The sequence below is a fragment of the Esox lucius genome, chromosome 20 (genome assembly GCF_011004845.1).
Source record: "Esox lucius isolate fEsoLuc1 chromosome 20, fEsoLuc1.pri, whole genome shotgun sequence".
In the NCBI taxonomy this organism is placed as follows: domain Eukaryota; kingdom Metazoa; phylum Chordata; class Actinopteri; order Esociformes; family Esocidae; genus Esox; species Esox lucius.
In genome coordinates, this window is record NC_047588.1 from 42,953,136 (window position 1) to 42,975,126 (window position 21,991).

The window sequence follows — 21,991 nt, forward strand, 5'->3', positions numbered from 1 at the left end:
ACAACAGGTTTATAACCAGTGTATAACCAACTCAGACAACGTCTTTAAATATCCTATTCAGATATGCTATTCGGTGTTATTAGCTCATAACCCTAAGCATAGTTTAGGTGATCAGAGCCTGACCTGTTTCCTGCGGTTAGTTTTCAGGACAGAATTAATTTCACTCTGACCTTTGATCTCAATCCAGTTCTCTCCTCTGGTAACTGTCCGCTAGGTGCTGATCTAGGTTCCAACTGTCGTCCCCCTCCCTCGCCGCATAGATCCGTACTCACCAGTCTTAGATTACCGGCCCTATGAAGACGCTTAGCTATAACATACCATTTCATATTATAGCACAACTCAGGCTAATTCACAAACACACATACTGTGTCAATGATCCAGATTAGCATTTTATTATTTAGCAGACGTTGTTGTTCAGAGCGGCTTGTTGTGCTTTGCTATGTGGGAGTACTACCCAGTTAGTGCGTACATTTTACTAAACAAACATGGTTAAAACCGACAGTCTCTAATCAAACCTTGAAACCGCCACACTTATGTGATGTGAGTACTTGTGAAATTACACTTAAAAAAGTTGCTGATAAAATGCTTATTTGTGAGAATAAAGACAGATGCATTGTTATAAGGGGTATGTTCTACAAATATATTTTAACGTCATGGATGTGACTTTCGTACGAAACTATTTCGCTACTCCAATAAATAGATAGGCAGAAAATGTGCTTTTATTTTTCGCCCGGTTGGTTGATTGGTCGAGACTGATTGCAGGTTTGGTTTTGGGCTGAACAGGAAACGGTAATTCGGGGACGCGCATCCCATTTGCGGCGCGCTACCGGCTGATTTTCACAGAATGGAGTTGGGAAAAATCACTGTGGTTGAGTTGTTTCTGAGGAGTCGGTAACGGCGTTGAAAACCGTTAACTTCTGAAGATTAAAGGACTGAAATCACAATATTGCCTTGACAGAGGGATTTCTTAGACTGTTACTTTCACCGATACATGGTAGCAGTTTTCCCGTTGGATACAGAGACTAACATTCTGGATTTGTGACAGTGAGTAGCCCCTCGCTTCTTCTCTCTGGTGAAATCTGTCTGTATTTTCGAGCTAAATCACGCGCTGCATTTTTTAAAATATTTTGGAGTTAGGGAAGACTCATCAGTTACAATCCAGTGAAATGCTGAATTAAAATTAAAATATTCTATCGGCTTTACCACAAGCCTACTTGACGAGGAGTCGCATCAGGCTACCATGATTAGCCCACTTGTCTGCTTTTATAAAGCGGTACGGTCTTGAGTCATCGGAAACAAAAATTTCAAGGCATATTTGTCCTAGAATTAAATGGATGGAAAAAGGAAAAGTAAACATTGGTCTAGCGCTAGTCCTACAATGCAATTGGCTACGATATTCATGCATTTAAACGAAGGCAGCAGATCAGAATAGTAGACATTTGCAGCTGGCAGACGTTTTGAAGCTAAATGGGTGTGTTGATGGTACGGTCTTAATGGAACATAGTGTATGCCGCGGGAGGGACGAGCAAAGGGAAAGCCGTGGATGATCTACGGCCTGTAAACACTGTTGCCGGGGAGAATAATGGTAAATGGTTTCAATTTAGTAGGCTGACCTTAACTAAGACAACGTTTACCAGTTTGTGGTTTCATTTAATCTAAATCGTTGATTTGACTTCTCTCTAAAATTATAAGGGCGTGGCGAGGCATTGATATGGGCGTGTTCTGGTGCCAGTGTTTCATCTGTATTGATTTGACACCTAATTTCCGAATTGTCTTGAAGCAGCACTGCTCTTTCGTATTGGATGAAACTGCGAGTCGTCACATTTTTCATCTGCAAGGTATTCTATTTATCTTTCTGATATATAATCTGTTAGGTGCCTTTGGTACGGTAGCGGTGGTACCCTGGACCAACATAGCTACTGATGAAAGGCCTATTATGCTAGCCTGAACATGTGCCCAATTTGTCAGATTTAAAACGGCGTGCACTTGCACCAGCAAGGCACAATTGACTTTTTAGCCGTGCTGGCCATAGGCTATATAAAAGGTTAGTCTCTCGTATGGCTCAACGTTTGGCGTCCCTGTTTCCAAAGAACTGCGTCCCTGTTAAATGATGACGTATGTCGGTAGGGCAGTTAGGTGTGCTAGAAGGCCTCTTGATTTCCGACGACCAGAGAATCAGCAGACCTCCGGTCATATTCCGCGATTTCTCCAAATGAACACATGGTAGTTGTAATGCGATCGGAGGCTTTTCCTCGGTTATCCCTAATCTGACACGGTTGGTTATGGGCTGAACGTTTTAATTTCCCAAACAGTCTCTGCAGATCTTAGGACAGATCTCACATACTTGTATCCGCGCATGTCTTTACCGATTCCTGGCCCATTTTATGATTAGAGACGGTACTGCTCCTTTCCATTAGTTCATTTATATGATTCAGTTAAGAACCACTTTATTTTTCAGATCCAGTCAGTGACTGCAAATGTAACTTGCATTTGATTTGATAAATGGCTGTGATTGTATTGATCAGGTAGGGTTAAGGGCTATGGTTCTGTTGATAAAGTTGATTAACAGGATATGATTCTCTGAAACTCGTAGGGTATAGGGCTGATGTTCTATTGATCAGGTAGGGTTAAGGGCTATGGTTCTATTGATAAGGGGGGCTGTAATTCTGTTGATTTCGTATGGTAATGAGCTGTGTTTCTGTTGATCTCATATGCTGACAGGCTGTGATTCTCTTGATCTCGTAGCGTATAGCTGGTAGTCACTACAATGCTTTGAGAACTTTTGAGGCTGGGGGAAGAATCTAACAGTAACTTGTCATCCATGAGGAATCTGAGGGTCTGTAGCTTAATTCCGTCCAGATCTGAAACACCTGTTCTCTCCTCTGGTTGGCTAATAGAGTCCGTTCAACTAAAACACCTGGTCTCTCTCGTTGGCTAATAGAGTCCGGTCAGCTGATCTTAAGGCATCTGTATGGGTCTATTCCATGGAGAACAAACGTATCGTAATATCTGTGGGCTGTTCCACTTGGCTCCCTATTCCTCATCTAGTACACTAGTCTTCATCAGGGCCAATCAGGAGGAGGGTTCCATTTGGATATGTTAGTTCTGTGAGTATCAATTGGTTTGTTGTGTCCATTTAATGTGAAATGTCTCAGCCTTGTGACTTCATTCTCTAGAGAAGCTTTCTGTACTGTCTGCTGGCTGGGGATCCTGTGGGACAGGACCATGGATGGAAAAGAGTTTTCCCTTCAGGAAATTCCTCTTTCGTCTAGGCCAGACATAGTGAAGAGCCAAGTCCTGGTCTGTACCCTGGTGGTGAATCTCAGCTCGGTGGCGTTGCTAAGACTACGGCATTTCTGAGGTGTGATGGAAAACCTTTGTCGGACCTGTGTGTGTTTGCGGGCTTGTGATTCCCAGGAACACGTTGTGCACTTTAAGGAATGGGTTGCCATTTTGGGACTTGACCATCACAGCAGAGTCTGGTGGACCCACATTCTGCTGTGGTGTGGCTGACCTCCGACCCCTGCCTGGTGGGCAGGCCGCAGCTGTTCCAGTCATTCCAGAGCATGGTCAAACCAGAGCAGATGCTCCTGTTTTACCGCCAGCCCTCACGGAACCTGAAGGACATGAACCAGAGATTTTACCATTACTACAGATTTTTTGCGCCCTTTTAAGATGAGCTATTCTGGGCAACGCCTCTAATTTTATCTGTGTCAAACGATGTAATCATGGTGAGGTTCTATTCATGGCTTTGCATGAAATGTAGCCGAAATGTTACTGTGGAATTACCTGTCACTGAATCCTGGTAAACTGTGGCTTTGACATGCTGTGTTTGGTATCCAATAAGTCATAAATGTTCTACTGTTAATGTCTGCCATGAAAGCCGTCCTTTTAATGAATTAATAAATTACAAATAACAAGCAGGATTACAGGTGGCTTGCCTGGCCCCTAAAGTCAACACCACAAAGCTGTTTAGGATGTGTTAATCTAAACTATGGCTGGCAACTAAATACATCTTTCTAGACATTTTTGTTATTACAGGCTTTTTATTTGTTAAAGAGAGTTCGCCCAAATAATGAAATTACGTTTTAAATTTGTACTTACCCTAAAAGCAGGGACTGTCCAACCTGATGTAGAAACAGTTTCTGGGAAGTAAAACCAAGGCTTGGATTACTTCCATGCCTTGTCCATAGACAGTGTAAGGACACCAGTGTGTCATTCAAGTGGGTGAACTATCCCTTTAATGTAGCCAATGTTGTTACAGCTGGACAATTATCAGCATAGGTAACCTGTTGTCCGCGACAGCAGAAACTATAATTAATTAGATGAGGTAATTATTGATGAGTACATCAAGCTGCTAACGTCCTGGTGTAAATGTGAAGGAATGAGAGCTGCCATGGTTGTTTGTCTGGCTGACTCCGTGCGCCAAGGCCAGTGGGATGGTCACGTCGGTTTAACATGACCAAAATTACAACAACAGGATCCCTGGCTCTGTGTTGGATAAATAAATAACTATATGAAAGGTCAATGCAGAAAGATGTTAAAAAATAAGTATTTTGTTTTGACCAGGGTTTTTATTAAATAAATCCGCCACCAAATCCTCTCTGAAAGCAGTATAAGAAATCCGCTCTTTGAAAGCCCCTGGCTGTGAGTGGAAGTTGAGAATGAGAGTGAATCTCTCAGCACTTTTTATTTTTTCTGAATCAGCTTTCATGTTGCCAACCATTCCCAGATGCCAGGTGGCGGCTTGGTTTAGTGGACACTCAAACGCACCCGTTCTCTCCTCTTCCACCTCCTCTCCTCAAACGCACCCATTCTCTCCTCTTCCACCTCCTCTCCTCAAACGCACCCATTCTCTCCTCTTCCACCTCCTCTCCTCAAACATACCCGTTGTCTCCCCTTCCACCTCCTCTCCTCAAACGCACCCATTCTCTCCTCTTCCACTTCCTCTCCTCAAACGCACCAGTTCTCTCCTCTTCCACCTCCTCTCCTCAAACGCACCCATTCTCTCCTCTTCCACCTCCTCTCCTCTTCCACCTCCTCTCCTCGAAAGTACCCGTTGTCTCCTCTTCCACCTCCTCTCCTCAATCGCACCCGTTCTCTCCTCTTCCACCTCCTCTCCTCAATCGCATCCGTTCTCTCCTCTTCCACCTCCTCTCCTCAAACGTACCCGTTGTCTCCTCTTCCACCTCCTCTCCTCAAACGTACCCGTTGTCTCCTCTTCCACCTCCTCTCCTCAAACGTACCCGTTGTCTCCTCTTCCACCTCCCCTCCTCAAACGTAACCGTTGTCTCCTCTTCCACCTCCTCTCCTCAAACGTAACCGTTGTCTCCTCTTCCACCTCCTCTCCTCAAACGTAACCGTTGTCTCCTCTTCCACCTCCTCTCCTCAAACGTAACCGTTGTCTCCTCTTCCACCTCCTCTCCTCAAACGTAACCGTTGTCTCCTCTTCCACCTCCTCTCCTCAAACGTAACCGTTGTCTCCTCTTCCACCTCCTCTCCTCAAACGTAACCGTTGTCTCCTCTTCCACCTCCTCTCCTCAAACGTAACCGTTGTCTCCTCTTCCACCTCCTCTCCTCAAACGTAACCGTTGTCTCCTCTTCCACCTCCTCTCCTCAAACGTAACCGTTGTCTCCTCTTCCACCTCCTCTCCTCAAACGTAACCGTTGTCTCCTCTTCCACCTCCTCTCCTCAAACGTAACCGTTGTCTCCTCTTCCACCTCCTCTCCTCAAACGTAACCGTTGTCTCCTCTTCCACCTCCTCTCCTCAAACGTAACCGTTGAGAGCCGGGTTTCTAGTGTTTATATACGGTTCAACCTAACGTCAGAGCAGGGTTCTGGTGTTTATATACGGTTCAACCTAACGTGAGAGCAGGGTTCTAGTGTTTCTGTACGGTTTAACGTGAGAGTCGAGTTTTGTTTATGTAGGGTGGAACCTATCGTGAAAGCGGTATTTTAGTGTTTGTGTTGGGACCTAAAGTAAATGAGTCCCTATTCTGTTCTTGCTCTAGTGCATTGCTGTGTATTCCATACAGGTGCCTTTTAAGACAGAGGTGTGTTGCGTGCGTTGGCTGAGAGATAAGCTGCCGTTCGCACTTTATCTAGTGTTGTTGGTGAAACACTGGCTGCTGCGCCACCCACACCAGTGGAATGTCCTGAGTCGTGCGTGCGTGCTGGCGTGCGTGCGTGCTGGCGTGCGTGCGTGCTGGCGTGCGTGCGTGCTGGCGTGCGTGCGTGCTGGCGTGCGTGCGTGCTGGCGTGCGTGCGTGCTGGCGTGCGTGCTGGCGTGCGTGCTGGCGTGCGTGCGTGCTGGCGTGCGTGCGTGCGTGCTGGCGTGCGTGCGTGCGTGCTGGCGTCACTCATGTTTTGGGACATCATGTGTCTGAGCAGTCAGACACAGAACTACCAGAGGTAAGGTTTTGACAGGAAATAGATGTGAGGTCATCACAGGCCTGTTTCCTGTCTCTTTCCCAGGACAACATTACAGATGGACCGTTGGTCTGTATTCAAATGATACCCCACTGCACTATTTTTGAGCAGAGATGTAGGCTTGAAGGGATTTGGTTTCCATTTGGGATACTGTGGAGGGTTAGGATGCCACTGTTAGCTTCACTAGTGTTTACTCTCAGAACACCCTAAAACCTCAGGTCAAAGGTCATTGCTCGGCCCTAATACTATGGGTCTGAGTAGCTGATTCTCTATGGAGGGAAATGTTGGGCATTCCAGCTGGAGGGTCAACTGACCTTAGCTACTAGTATAATAGTGCTGACCTAGCTGGCTTCAGCCTCCCGGAGGCATCACAATGTGCTTGACCACAGAATGGGTACTGAGCTGGAGACGTTTCATGCTGGGCGTTGAGGATCAGATGCATTTTTTAGCTAACCAACCATCTCTGCATCTGTGTTTGTGGGTGACGTCTGACCTGTCGTAGCCTCACCACAGAGTCCGTTTTGCCCAGCTGGGATACACATCGTAACATTTAAGACCTCCGCAGAACCCAGCAGATGGACTGGATGGTGTCCAACAGGAACCTGTTCTCTAGGTAGTCAACTGTGCCACAGACAACTGCCGTTTAAGTAGCAGTCTAAACACAGAACTTGTGTCCATATTTAGGTGTTTTAGTGGCTTTAAATGAATCAGCTGTTTTGTTTGTGATTTGTGTGTTTTCTGGCCCCCGGGGGGGAGCGTTCTGGCTCCCAGAGTGGCTGAGGCATCACTCAACGCGTTCCACACTGAAAGAAATGGTGGAGGTCTAGTGTCTTTTAGAATTCCCAGACATTCCCAGACATCTCCAAGATCATTGTCATGTATGTCTGTCTGCCCAGCCCCATCCACATTGTCTGTCTGCCTGTCTGTCTGTCTGCCCAGCCCCATCCACATTGTCTACGTCTGTCTGTCTGTCTGTCTGCCCAGCCCCATCCACATTGTCTGTCTGCCTGTCTGTCTGTCTGCCCAGCCCCATCCACATTGTCTGTCTGCCTGTCTGTCTGTCTGCCCAGCCCCATCCACATTGTCTGTCTGCCTGTCTGTCTGTCTGCCCAGCCCCATCCACATTGTCTGTCTGCCTGTCTGTCTGTCTGTCCAGCCCCATCCACATTGTCTACGTCTGTCTGTCTGTCTGTCTGCCCGCCCAGCCCCATCTACCTTGTCTGTCTGTCTGCCGGCCCAGCCCCATCTACCTTGTCTGTCTGTCTGCCCGCCCAGCCCCATCTACCTTGTCTGTCTGTCTGCCCGCCCAGCCCCATCTACTGTGTCTGTATACTGTGCCTCATCTACCTTGTCAGCCTGCCTCTGTCTTACTGTCTTTTTCTGCATGCCTGCCTGTCTTTCTCTCTGCGTGCCTCATGAGCCTAAAACAACATTCTAGACGATTCTTCCTAATTTTGTTCCAGCATGACAGGGCCCTGCGCACAATTCAAGGTCCAAACAGAAATGGTTTGTCGAGTGTGATTATACTGTCCTGCACAGAGCCCCATTAAACGGCTCAGTGGACAGCCTTCCCAGAGCCCTGAACTCCCCCATTAAATGGCATGGTGGACAGCCTTCCCAGAGCCCTGAACTCCCCCATTAAATGGCATGGTGGACAGCCTTCCCAGAGCCCTGAACTCCCCCATTAAATGGCATGGTGGACAGCCTTCCCAGAGCCCTGAACTCCCCCATTAAATGGCATGGTGGACAGCCCTCCCAGAGGAGTGGAGGCTGTTAGCACTGCAGAGTGGGGAACATCTCCATACTAAAGCCCCTGCTTTTGGACGGAGATCCTTCTGGAAGGAGATCCAGGTGTCCTCATACTTTTGGCTGTGTAGTCTATTTCTTTCTCAGCGTTAGTGAGTTAATTTCTGTAGCAAACTCCATCTAAGACTGAACAGAAAAATTCAAACCGTTGTAATGAAAATAGAAATGTGACCTATTTTTCTCCTAAAATGGCTGAGTAGCATGACACCTTTCATTGGGGAAACAGTGAACGCAGAGATTTCTTTAACTGTTTCTGTCAGGCTGATCCGTCATCCTTAGTGGTACTGTGTGTCTCCCATTTGGGATGATTCTTTATGAAGGTCCTTGGACTGTGGGGTTCTCTGGCGACTGTGGGGGCTGTAACTGGGTAAACATGTCTTTCTCTACCCTGCCCAGTGCCAGTCTGCCAGGTCAGCAACCATGCACTGGCCCATGCATGCTTAAACAGACAGAAACACAGACAGACACACACAGAGAGAGAGAGAAAGGTTTGTCACCCTCATAAAACCTGAACAGGCAGACTTGGATATGCAGAACAGGAGTGTCACTCGATCCCTGTTTATTTTACAGCTGATAATTCATTCCACTGCATTTTCAAATGGAATGAGCCGAGCCACTGTTCAGGAATGAGAAAGAAAGCTTTTTAGTTTTGAAAACAGTACTTTGAAAAGCATGGTTGGCAGAGGCTCTCTGCTCTAGTGAAGGAGGGAGCTGACATGCATCCAAAGTGACAACTTGTTCCCTACAAAGGGCACTATGTTTGACCAGAGCCCTGTGGGGAAATGTAGGGGATAGGGTGGCATTGGAAATATGCCGGGGGATTGCTGTGTGAGTGCTGGACAGTTTCAGCCCCTTGGACATTTCCATATATTTTTTGTATCATCATGAAATCAGAATTTCATGTTGTTCCATGGTTAGTTGAATGGAGTTCACCTTTGTGCTGTAAAGATGTTTCACATGATATCAGCTTAAATACACCTGCCTCAGGGAAGTCCCCCAGTTGGTCAGTTAATTCTTAACAAAATCTGCATCACGAAGTGAAAGTAACATTCCAAGCATATCCGGATTAATGTTCTTCAAAAGATACAATCAGTGGTAGGATATAAGAACATTACCAAGACATTGGATAAGGTCAGTGTCCTGGTGTGGCTTTAAACCAGAAGGTCAGTGTCCTGGTGTGGCTTTAAACCAGAAGGTCAGTGTCCTGGTGTGGCTTTAAACCAGAAGGTCAGTGTCCTGGTGTGGCTTTAAACCAGAAGGTCAGTGTCCTGGTGTGGCTTTAAACCAGAAGGTCAGTGTCCAGGAGTGGCGAGTCAAAACCTAGCCCCATCCACCCCTCTTTATTAATCTGTTGGTCTTTTCCACCATTAAAAATGCAAGTCCCACTATTTGATGGTGGGTACGAATGGAGCAGGAGGATGGAGCCTTTTAGCATTAACAGAGTTACCTCTGAATTGTCCGTTGTGGGTTTGAGCAGTAGGAGGGTTTGGTCTGAACGGATCGTCAGGGCTGTGGGTTTGAGCAGTAGGAGGGTTTGGTCTGAATGGATCGTCAGGGCTGTGGGTTTGAGCAGTAGGAGGGTTTGGTCTGAACGGATCGTCAGGGCTGTGGGTTTGAGCAGTAGGAGGGTTTGGTCTGAATGGATCGTCAGGGCTGTGGGTTTGAGCAGTAGGAGGGTTTGGTCTGAATGGGTCGTCAGGGCTGTGGGTTTGAGCAGTAGGAGGGTTTGGTCTGAATGGATCGTCAGGGCTGTGGGTTTGAGCAGTAGGAGGGTTTGGTCTGAATGGATCGTCAGGGCTGTGGGTTTGAGCAGTAGGAGGGTTTGGTCTGAATGGATCGTCAGGGCTGTGGGTTTGAGCAGTAGGAGGGTTTGGTCTGAATGGATCGTCAAGGCTGTGGGTTTGAGCAGTAGGAGGGTTTGGTCTGAATGGATCGTCAAGGCTGTGGGTTTGAGCAGTAGGAGGGTTTGGTCTGAATGGATCGTCAGGGCTGTGGGTTTGAGCAGTAGGAGGGTTTGGTCTGAATGGATCGTCTGGGCTGTGGGTTTGAGCTGTGGGAGTTTGGTCTGAATGGATCATCGGGGCTGTGGGTTTGAGCAGTGGGAGGGTTTGGTCTAAATGGATCGTCGGGGCTGTGGGTTTGAGCAGTGGGAGGGTTTGGTCTGAATGGGTCGTCGGGGCTGTGGGTTTGAGCAGTAGGAGGGTTTGGTCTGAACGGATCGTCGGGGCTGTGGGTTTGAGCAGTAGGAGGGTTTGGTCTGAACGGATCGTCAGGGCTGTGGGTTTGAGCAGTAGGAGGGTTTGGTCTGAATGGATCGTCAGGGCTGTGGGTTTGAGCAGTAGGAGGGTTTGATCTGAACGGATCGTCAGGGCTGTGGGTTTGAGCAGTAGGAGGGTTTGGTCTGAATGGATCGTCAGGGCTGTGGGTTTGAGCAGTAGGAGGGTTTGGTCTGAACGGATCGTCAGGGCTGTGGGTTTGAGCAGTGGGAGGGTTTGGTCTGAATGGATCGTCAGGGCTGTGGGTTTGAGCAGTGGGAGGGTTTGGTCTGAACGGATCGTCAAGGCTGTGGCCTATAGAAGGTGGGTTTGTTTTGAGTGGACTTCTGGGGGTGTGGCCTGAAGTAGGAGGGTGTAGTCTGAATGGACTGTTAGAAGTGCATTTACAAGAATATTGATCTGTGAAGCTCCGCCTCTCTCCAGTAATCATAACGGATAAAACTGTGACTAGTAGAGACACTGTTGGATGCCATTGATGTCATGTTGAAATTGGAAAATCTAAGCTCACTCTCTGTTTTTCTCTGGCTTGGTGAACTAGGCCAAGTCTCTCTCTCTCGTACACACACAGAGCCAAGTCTCTGAGCACATCCTGATGGGTTGGTCTTGGGGAGGAGTGTGTGACTGGGGAACAGGACATTATTTTTCTTATTATCACTGGTCTACAAACACTTTGGCCTGAAGTAGTATAAAATATAGGGAATAGGATGGTCTAAACTAGTCTATAGGGAATAGGATGGCCTAAACTAGTCTATAGGGAATAGGATGGTCAAAACTAGTCTATAGGGAATAGGATGGTCTAAACTAGTGTACTATACAGGAATTGGTGTGGTCTAAATTAGCATATCCTTTAGGAAGTATGATGGTCTGGAGAACTGTACTACATAGGGATTAGTGTGGTCTAACGTAGTACACAGGGATTAGTGTGGTCTAACGTAGTACACAGGGATTAGTGTGGTCTAACGTAGTACACAGGGATTAGTGTGGTCTAACGTAGTACGCCACATAGGGATTAGTGTGGTCTAACGTAGTACGCCACATAGGGATTAGTGTGGTCTAACGTAGTACGCCACATAGGGATTAGTGTGGTCTAACGTAGTACGCCACATAGGGATTAGTGTGGTCTAACGTAGTACGCCACATAGGGATTAGTGTGGTCTAACGTAGTACGCCACATAGGGATTAGTGTGGTCTAACGTAGTACGCCACATAGGGATTAGTGTGGTCTAACGTAGTACGCCACATAGGGATTAGTGTGGTCTAACGTAGTACGCCACATAGGGATTAGTGTGGTCTAACGTAGTACGCCACATAGGGAATAGTGTGGTCTAACGTAGTACGCCACATAGGGAATAGGATTGTCTATTATATTGTATTATGCGTATTTGGATCAAAAGACTAGCCAATTGCTTTTTTAATGCTCTACACTTGGTTTTTGTTGCTCCTAATGAAACGTATTTAAAATAAATGTAAGCTTCGGAGAGTGAATCACAAATGAAACTGGGAAGATAAATCTATTAAAATAGACCAGAAATTAATCAGGTTTTATAGGGCCCTAAACACAGATATACAGCCTATTATAAAACACTTTGTCATGAAATCTGCTTGAATCCCTGTCGAGCAAATGTTTTGAGCCTTTTGAAATGACTATATCAGGGTAAATTCTATAACCTCGACCCGCTTGGCTGACGTTTTGCCTCAATCAGTGGAGCTACTCAACGCTAGTCCTGTCAGCTGGTCCCTCCCTCCCTCACATACAACCTCCCGCCATCCCATAGTACCTTTTAAATGAAGTGATTATGTCGGGTGTGTTGTGTTCTGTCAACAGGGTTAAGGTGTGATGGTCATTATCCTGCCTCGACTCGCATCTCTCCTGTCTGGCCATGTCAGGAGAACCTACCCGCTTTGGTCTCTGTCTTCTCCCTTTTCAATGTTCATTTAAATGGTTTTATTGGCATGGGGAACTTTTTTTACAAAGCAAGTGGAAAATAATAATAAAAAGCTATTTTAAAAAACATAATGGAAAACAAAATTGAATAAACGGTCTGTCTGTTTCCTCCTCTGTTGTTCTGATTGTCTTTCTGTCCCTCTACGTCTCCCTCTTCAATGTACAAATCATATCTCCTGACCGTGTTGCATTTCGAGATTCTTCTTCTGCTGTTGCATTATGCTGGCTCAATGTAAATGGTTAAGGTGAAAACCATTTCCACAGCCAACTGCCATGTGGATTCACTCCTTGTGTTCCACTGAACGAAAGCCAAGAGACTCCACTGTACAATCTTTGCAGTGTGTTGTCAGCCTTTCATATGCAGGATCCAGCTGGGATGACTAATTGAGAGCAAGGGGCTAAATGCATCTTAAATGGCTGCCTGGTTCCTATTCGGGCTGGGCAATGAGAACTGCTCTATATAGGAAGGAAGGTATCATTTGTGACTAAGTTTGTGTTTCTGCTGATTCAGACAACCTCTCTGTAATCAGGAGGGTCATGTGATTCATCCACAGGGTGTCAACCTCTGGTGAAAGGTGTGTGCGTGCGCGCACTGCCTGCCGCCCCCCCTCACCCACCCACCTGGAACCATGCCCCAATCTGGTACCATTAGTCACCATGGCCTGACAATGACTTTCCAGTGACCTGGACTGGAGTTTGGCTACAACAAACAACTGACTCCCTTTAGAGCTCCAGTGTGTTTTCAGAATGGCTGGTTAGCAGTAAGTTGGTGTTAAGTATATAAAGCTGGTCTTCGATTGTTCTGCTAGCTGACTCTTTACCTCCAGAGTGGGAAGGCATCGTCAGCAGGGATTTCCTGATCTCGTCACGCTCCCTTGAGCTACCTGAGTTTGTCAGGTTAGTGAGCGTGCCCGCGCATGTTCGCCCACGTGACTTGGACGAGTTGTGTGGGCTTGCAGGCTTCGCCCGGATGTCAGTGAAGATGCTTATGAAGAAGATTTGCTGTTAGGTTCAGCTCTCCTGAATCCGCTGGCAGGAGTTGTGATGAGGCAAGGATATTCAATATACTATATGAATTGGGCAAGGAGGAAAAAGGAAGTAAAATAATATAAATCCAACTCCCTGGTTGCTTAGATGGGAAGATGTCTGTGATGTTTTATCGATTACTCACCCTGATGTCAGGACTTTGTGGTGCACATGGAGTAGTTTGTTTGGTCTTGTGAGTGAAGGAAGAACAGAAATTGCAGTTGATTGAAAACAGGGCAGCACATAGAGAACTCTGATATATTTCGAGGGAGGTCTCTTCGCAGTCCCACATAGAGAACTTAGTTGTATACTGGGGGAGGTCACTTCATGTCTGTCTTTTTCCTATGTTCATTGGACTGGGAGCCTGTCAATCTGTCTTCTAGATGTAGGGAAGAACACGTGTGGTCAGCTGCTGGCCTCTGTTTTTAATGGCCGGGGGAGTAGTCCCGCCCCCAGGCTGGAGGGGGAGTCAACTCAACCCTTCCTGCTCCTGGAGAACAGGAGTTGGTGTCTGGTGTCGTCTTCCAGTCATCGTTCAGAACATCGTTCAGAGCTTTGTTTTGTTCTGTTGTTGTTGTTGTTGTAGTTTTTTTAAATGTATTTTTTTAAGAATAACGTCATACATTGAACTTTGAAATCAAACTGTAACGAATGTTCTGTTTAGTTTTGGCGATAACAGCTCCCTCCTGTCCTGCTGGACTCGGCTGCCTGGCTGGCAGGGCCGTCAGTGGATCATTATGGATGTGGAGGCCTGTGTAACAGACTGGACCACAGCAGATAGAACTCCACTGCACAATGTGTGTCCCAAATGGCCCCCTATTCCCTATGTAGTGGAATGATTTGACCTGCACTTAGTCACAAATAGCACACTAAGTAGGAAATAGGGTGGCAAGCGTGGGGAACTGGTCCGTCTACAGGGTGGGGAGTCTGAATGATAGGAGACTGTTTTGGTTGTGTTTTCAGTGAGAATGCCCTGGTCTCTGTAAATGACCCGGGGAGATTTAGACCACCACCCATTTCTTTTCATCTTCCACTTGTTGACTGGTTAGTCTCAGCTGATCTGTTATATTTTCCACAGTGTATTTGATTTGTTGAAAGACCCCCTGTTTCTGGATCGGGCTGCATGTAGAAATGTACCCATTGTAACCAGGCATTCCCCATTCATTCTGTACAGTATGTACTGTCTTTCCGTGACCTTGTCGAGGTCAGGGGTCATTGTAGCTGTGAGGTGTCAGTGTGGGAACAGTCGTTGCCAGCACTGTGTTATCGGTGGTTCCCACTGTGTGTTCAAGTGACGGAACCACATTTTGGATGTGGGGATTTAACCCAGCTGTGTCCTCGTCATGGTGACCGCTAACCAATCACCTCCTGTCTCTGATGAAACCCAGACCACCAAACTGCGTATATGGGGGGGGGGGGGGGTGACAGGAACACCTGGATAAATGGAACAGCAAGAGTACGTAGAATATGGGTCTCTGATGAAGATCAGAAGTTCCATAATGTTTCTCTCCCTTCTGCAATTTCATGACATCCAGTTTGTGACGGCTGGGCTTTCAGTGGGTTGTGGAGAGATTGTGATGTCCTGTGATTTCGCAGCACCCTACTCGCCCAACAAGGAACAAAGTTCATCTCACAAACCCTGGATGGTGCTTAGTCATCCCATACATGTCCCCCCATACACGTCAGTCTTCCCTGGTGATGCCCTGCCAGGCCTGTACTGGTTATTTTCCCTGGTGATGCCCTGCCAGGCCTGTACTGGTTATCTTCCCTGGTGATGCCCTGCCAGGCCTGTACTGGTTATCTTCCCTGGTGATGCCCTGCCAGGGCTGTACTGGTTATCTTCCCTGGTGATGCCCTGCCAGGCCTGTACTGGTTATCTTCCCTGGTGATGCCCTGCCAGGCCTGTACTGGTTATCTTCCCTGTTGATGCCCTGCCAGGCCTGTACTGGTTATCTTCCCTGGTGATGCCCTGCCAGGCCTGTACTGGTTATCTTCCCTGGTGATGCCCTGCCAGGCCTGTACTGGTTATCTTCCCTGGTGATGCCCTGCCAGGCCTGTACTGGTTATCTTCCCTGGTGATGCCCTGCCAGGCCTGTACTGGGTATCTTCCCTGGTGATGCCCTGCCAGGCCTGTACTGGTTATCTTCCCTGGTGATGCCCTGCCAGGCCTGTACTGGTTATTTTCCCTGGTGATGCCCTGCCAGGGCTGTACTGGTTATCTTCCCTGGTGATGCCCTGCCAGGGCTGTACTGGTTATCTTCCCTGGTGATGCCCTGCCAGGCCTGTACTGGTTATCTTCCCTGGTGATGCCCTGCCAGGCCTGTACTGGTTATCTTCCCTGGTGATGCCCTGCCAGGCCTGTACTGGTTATTTTCCCTGGTGATGCCCTGCCAGGCCTGTACTGGTTATTTTCCCTGGTGATGCCCTGCCAGGCCTGTACTGGTTATTTTCCCTGGTGATGCCCTGCCAGGCCTGTACTGGTTATTTTCCCTGGTGATGCCCTGCCAGGCCTGTACTGGGTCTCTTCTCTGGTGATGCTCTGCCAGGCCTTTACTGGGTCTCTTCTCTGGTGATGCTCTGCCAGGCCTGTACTGGAGTCATTGTCCTGCTGCAATGTGAAGGGCTGTCTGATGATAGTTGAGGCATTTGGTTATCCGATTGATAGTTGGGGCATTTGGTTGTCTCCGAGCAGACAAGATGGTTCGGTAACGCTTCATTTGGATTTTCCATCTGTAGATGCTTCACAGACCATCTATAGACTATCCATAACAAATCAATTTACTATCCACTAACCCTAACTTTAAAACAATCTCTTACCTTAAGCCTTTCTTAACCCTAACACTTTCCAACCCTAAGTTTCACCTTTGTATTTGATACTTTGTTAATGGTGTGTTAATAGTACATATGGTCATTTCTACTATCCAAATGAAGTGTAACCAATGTTTCTGTTCACGTCATCATTTGTCCTACCCCTGTTGTCATCAGTGAAGTTGCCAGTTAGCTGGAGGCAGCAAAACAGACCCCCCCCGACAATATTTCTCAGATACGTGGGTGTGCGAGTCCCTCCATTTCTCCTGACGGATGTCATCATTGGTCTTTTTTTGGGACAGACTGTTTTTGAGCCTAACTAGGGTTTTTGTGCCTCGCTGTTCAATCTCTGTAGTTCGGCTGGCTAAGTCTTCTATATAAGGTTATGGCTGACACCCCCACACCCACCTCCTGGAGTGTACCTGGCCTGGTGGACCGTTCTCTTGGCAGATTTTCTTGGTTTTGGTGTGAAGGTCACTGTAGTGGCTATAGTGGATCTTCCTTGGTCTAGCAGGTCATTTGTCATTGCCAATACTAGTATTTCTCAATACTATTTCATTGGGGGAATGAAGGCCGAGTTTGAAAGACTGTTCCATCAGACCCTTGGTGAATTTGGGCGGACATGTCTGGGAATGAGATTACTGGAGAGATGACAGACTGAAAGACACACCATTCATCAAACAGAACCAAAGTCTGTGTCAGTTAGTTTGAACTCAGGAGTTACAGCCTGTTCCTCAGATACCACTATATGAATAATTATGTTGCTGCAGATTCTTCGTCAGACAGTTATTCGACCTAAAGGATTCAAAGCACCAGCTAAGATTCAATCCAATATTTTTACTCTGTCTTGACTGTCTGTTGACTGTGAGGATTCTTCCAGAGACCAGCTTTGTAATGATCATCCCAATAATTTTAGCAAAACTATCTTGGCCAAAGTCACCTACTCGGCCTACTCAGGCTTCTCCAGCCAGTGACTGGAATACGCTCCATACTAGCTCACATTCGTCTTCATTCTTCTCTGCTCGAGATCCTGTCGACAAATCCGCGGTCGCCTGTTTCGCCCATGAAAATGCAAATAATTAATATTGCAGGCAACACAAAAACGTAACTTGAGGTTTGTCAGTTTTGGAACACGTCCTTAACAGCAGGGACCACATGAAACCTTCACGGTCATGTGGAGAGGAAGCACAAGGATGGACAAATGGAGACACTAGCTTGCTACTAGCCATCTTAAAAACGTCAGAACTAGTGTGGTGGTTGGTGCTTACTTTATCCTGTCACTACCTTTTAGCGAATATAACATTTAACATTGCTGGCCAATATGAGGATGCGCTGCAGTAGACAGTGTGCTGTACAGCAGAGACGTAGTGACCGTTATCTATGGATGTTCCCCTGGTGAAATGTCCTTAATCTGGTTGTTTAACCCTGGTGAAATGTCCTTAATCTGGTTGTTTAACCCTGGTGAAATGTCCTTAATCTGGTTGTTTAACCCTGGTGAAATGTCCTTAATCTGGTTGTTTAACGCTGGTGAAATGTCCTTAATCTGGTTGTTTAACGCTGGTGAAATGTCCTTAATCTGGTTGTTTAACCCTGGTGAAATGTCCTTAATCTGGTTGTTTAACCCTGGTGAAATGTCCTTAATCTGGTTGTTTAACCCTGGTGAAATAACCTGGAAAGTAGGCCAGTGTAGAAGGACCTGGTTCCAGCCGTCCTGGTTCTGCTCCTCAGTACTCAGTAATAACCCAGTTTAGACGCAGTGGGAGTACTGTCATCTGCACTGTCAGCCACACACCATCCTTGCCATCAAAGAAAACGCTCTTCATTATTTCAATTACCCAGGGTGCAGCTGTGGTGCCCAGGGGGCTTCCTCTCACATCATCTGCCGGCCCCTACCCGTCCAGCACCCGGCCCTGCTTTCTCCCATTTGCCCCCCAGCCTCAGGGCCCAGCACTGCTTCTGTGACACGGAGGGCTTGGGTAGGGGCAGGGACACGCACAGTTAGTGTCTGCTTGGTCGTCCCCGGTGTTGGTGGGGCGCTGAATGGGTCAGGATTCATGCTCAGTGATTGGCTGCCTCGTCAGGGTAGAGGGGGCTGCAGGGCGGGGCCTGTTAATCTGGCTGTGACGACCCTCCTTTCCTTTGGCCCACACTGGCCCACTGCGACCGCATGTCTGGCTTTGAACTCTCCCTCACTTTCAGACATGTCATTTGAGTGATAAACAGGTCAGCCGGTCTTGCTGGGATGAAGCCCAGGGCTGGGCACGCCACCATTCCAGTCATCTGGCAAATTGTGGAAGCAGCGGGGGTCCTTATGGTCTTTACCATATAACCTCCTTTCACTGAGCTGGTGACCGTATATCTCTGTGCAATAGGAAAGATATATATCTGGTATTTAATGTTTAAAATATATTTTTACCATCTCCATCAGCAATGTCTTTATTTTTTAAATCTCACAATGGTAAGTTGCTGGGCTTTTGCGGAACTTCTAAGCTTAATTTTTTTTATGGCCATGTTGTGAAAACAAATATGAAGATTAGTGGTTAGTTCTTTTCGGGGAAGAAAAATCAAACTGGCACTTTTTGAAACGGGGTTCTAGGCAAAACGAAGGGGCCGTGTTGCTCCGCTCTTTGCTTGGTGTTTGTCTGATATTGGGGTCGCTGTGTCTGCTCTGAGGATGCTGCTGGTGTGTTAACATGACCGGACTCCTCCTGAACCAGTGGAGGAAGCCAATGGTGAAATGCCCCGTTGCTTTCTTCTTTAATAGAAAGGCAGATTAACCCAACATCATTTTATAGTTGATCCTTTATTCTAAAAAATCACTCTAATCAGCCTGTGCTTTTGGTTCAGTTCCTCCCCCCTCAAAGTCTTTGTCCCTGTAATAGACTCACCGCCATGTAGCTATCAGCTTTCAAACTGTTGTTCTTTTCTCGGCTCCTTTGCCAAGGCCTTGAGCCTTCAGAGCAAATGTCTGTCTGCTCCATTTAGACAAAACATTGTGCAGACAGGGAATACTACCTTTTAATGTTGCATGTGTCCTGTTTCATAAGTAATGTATGTTGTGTATACACACGCGTGCGCGCGCACACACTTATAATACCCTCTGATGTGTTTTGTGTTTGGTTTCTGTGGCCTCTGCCTGGCCCTGCAGTAGCTCAGATCTGTCACCATGCCATTGAGCAACATTACAGCAACATGAAATGCCCTGCACTGTAGGCTACAGACAGGGACTGACACACACACACAGTCATACTGACCCATGTACATTCTGTATTTAAGGCGTAGACTTTCCCTTTACAGAGGTGTAGTCAGTGGGTGTCACCCTTGTAGAACAGCCTACTGAGTTACTCAGCAAGCAACGGTCAGACCTTTCAATGCACAATGGTTCAGTTGGGTCAAGTGCTGGGTTTGGTCTGTCTCGCCGGGTCAGCGCCTTCATTTTAGGAAGCGACCGAAATAGTACAAATAAGGGAAGTCCTTGCTGTTTTGTTTTTGCAATCTGAAGGCGCGTTATGACGTCTCCGGCTGGGTGTGTGGGTGAGCTCACCTGCGTCAGGCCCTGAAGGTTTATTGCTGTTTGGACAGTACAAGGTTAGCAGTGTCAACAACCCAGTTTGTCTTTACAGCTGCAGCAGGTCCTCAGATGGGTCCAGTCATATGTACTCTGAGGGAACCCCAGAGATGGAACATCTGACCGAGGGAGCGAGTCACATGACCTGATGAACGCACGCATGCACACCCACCCTCTGCATAATTTAACTGAATGATATGATTGAGCCACAATCCCCCAAAGGGAACTTCTGGTGTCTGAGTGACAAGTGAGCTGGAACAATGATTAAGAACATTTCACAGTAGTATCTGTGGCAGACCCAGCTTCAATACAATCTGACTCAGCATCTTCAGGACACCCTTTTTTTTGAGGTGGAAAATGGTCCCATTTATCTAATGTTGATGCTGACTGGGTCGTGGGTGTGTCTGACTGGGTTGTAGGCGCGTTGTGGGTGTGTCTGACTGGGTTGTAGGCGCGTTGTGGGTGTGTCTGATTTGACATGGGGTTACTGTACCTCCTGGTTCTGGTTGACCTGATTTGACATGGGGTTACTGTACCTCTGGTTGACCTGATTTGACATGGGGTTACTGTACCTCTGGTTGATCTGATTTGACATGGGGTTACTGTACCTCTGGTTTTCACAGGCATATTAATACACGTACAAACACAACCCTTGGCTGCCCTATATGTGGATACCAGTTGCTTTATGCTGACAGCTGCTAAGGGGAAGCAGAGTTAACTAGATCCCAAAAGGCATCACTTCCCCTAGGGTTAGGGTCTGAAGAAGAGTATTACATGGGGAATAGAACACCTGTCTAAAGCAGGGTATTAAGAATGGAATAGTATGATATTAGGTACATCAACACAGTTGCCTTGGGTGGTGGGTTAAGGAAATGTCTCCTGTGGAGACGGGCCCTCCGGTCTCCTGTGGAGACGGGCCCTCCGGTCTCCTGTGGAGACGGGCCCTCCGGTCTCCTGTGGAGACGGGCCCTCCGGTCTCCTGTGGAGACGGGCCCTCCGGTCTCCTGTGGAGACGGGGCATTTAGGAAGAACTAACCTACTCTTCTGTTGGGGAACATTTATTGTCGCTGAGTATGTGGAGAGTTAACAGGAGTGATGTTCTGAATCCATGTGAATGACTGACCTGCCCTTCCGCTCTTTCTGCTTTCAGCTAATATCATTTCTCTCCCTCTGTCTCCCTCTGTCTTTCACTTTCCTCTCACCTTCTTTCTGTCTGTATCGGTCTCTCTCTCACTCCCTCTGTCTTTCTTCCACAGGGGGATTTTCACCATCAGGTGTGTTCCTAGCCCACCCCAGAAGGCAGTGAGCTTGGCCGGCATCACTACCACTGTTCCCAAGGCAGGTAGCACTGTTACTGTACTGCCTGATTTTAAAACATTCAAACACACACACCTGCTAGTATGTTTATCTTCCAGTTGTTATATCACTGTCATATCTCTACTATTTCCTAAATAATTAAACTCTAAAGTCTCTGTCCGGTCAGAAGGGTCACCTGCCTTTGGGATGAATAGTCTAGACTGTTCCTAAGACTGAGCCAAGCAAACCAAGGCTGTCAATGAACCCTTAGGGAAGTGTCCCCATACATTATGTAGCACACGCTATTTAAAGAAGTAGTGCACTGGATAGGGAGAAGTGTGCCATTTGGGATTCCAAAAGGAAGCTGCTCAGTCCAGAATGTTCCAGACCCATGCTGATGCTTTTGGAGGATTACTTTGTGAAATTGGTACCATGTGGGACGCATGGAAACGATGCTATCTCTTTTCTCCATGTGGTCCTTGTCAGAAGATGTGCTATGTAGAGAACAGTTTATTGGGGATGTGTTCCTGGTCTGGGGGATGTTTAGCCTGGAGGCTGTGTGTTACGTGTTCCTGGTCTGGGGGATGTTTAGCCTGGAGGCTGTGTGTTATTATCCTCCTGTCACTGGCTGGGCTCTGGTGGTTCTTCCCTTGTCACATGTCAGCCGAAGCGACCCTGTCATTACTGTAGCCCCAGCCTGATAACACATCTGGCCCACTTGCACATCCAGCCCCGTACACCCACACATCCAGACACCCACACATCCAGACATGCACATCCAGACACTTGCACATCCAGCCCCGTACCCCCACACATTCAGACACCCGCCCATCCAG

The 21,991-nt window shown here is 47.3% G+C and overlaps 1 protein-coding gene across 6 annotated transcripts in view; it reads left to right on the forward strand.

Annotated features, from left to right (window-relative positions):
• Positions 1–805: 805 nt before the first annotated feature.
• raph1a (Ras association (RalGDS/AF-6) and pleckstrin homology domains 1a) overlaps positions 806–21,991 on the forward strand; it is an 86,999-nt gene continuing 65,813 nt past the window's right edge. For 2 of the 6 annotated variants that reach the window (XM_034288622.1, XM_034288623.1), the window contains exons 1-2: positions 2,966–3,107; positions 21,116–21,197. In XM_034288622.1, the coding sequence (XP_034144513.1) occupies positions 3,097–3,107; positions 21,116–21,197 (93 nt within the window). In that variant the 5' untranslated portion in view covers positions 2,966–3,096. Of the gene's footprint in view, positions 1,045–1,747; positions 1,839–2,952; positions 3,108–21,115; positions 21,202–21,991 lie in introns of those variants that run through there. The other 4 variants (XM_034288625.1, XM_034288624.1, XM_034288626.1 and 1 more) reach the window with 4 other exon arrangements.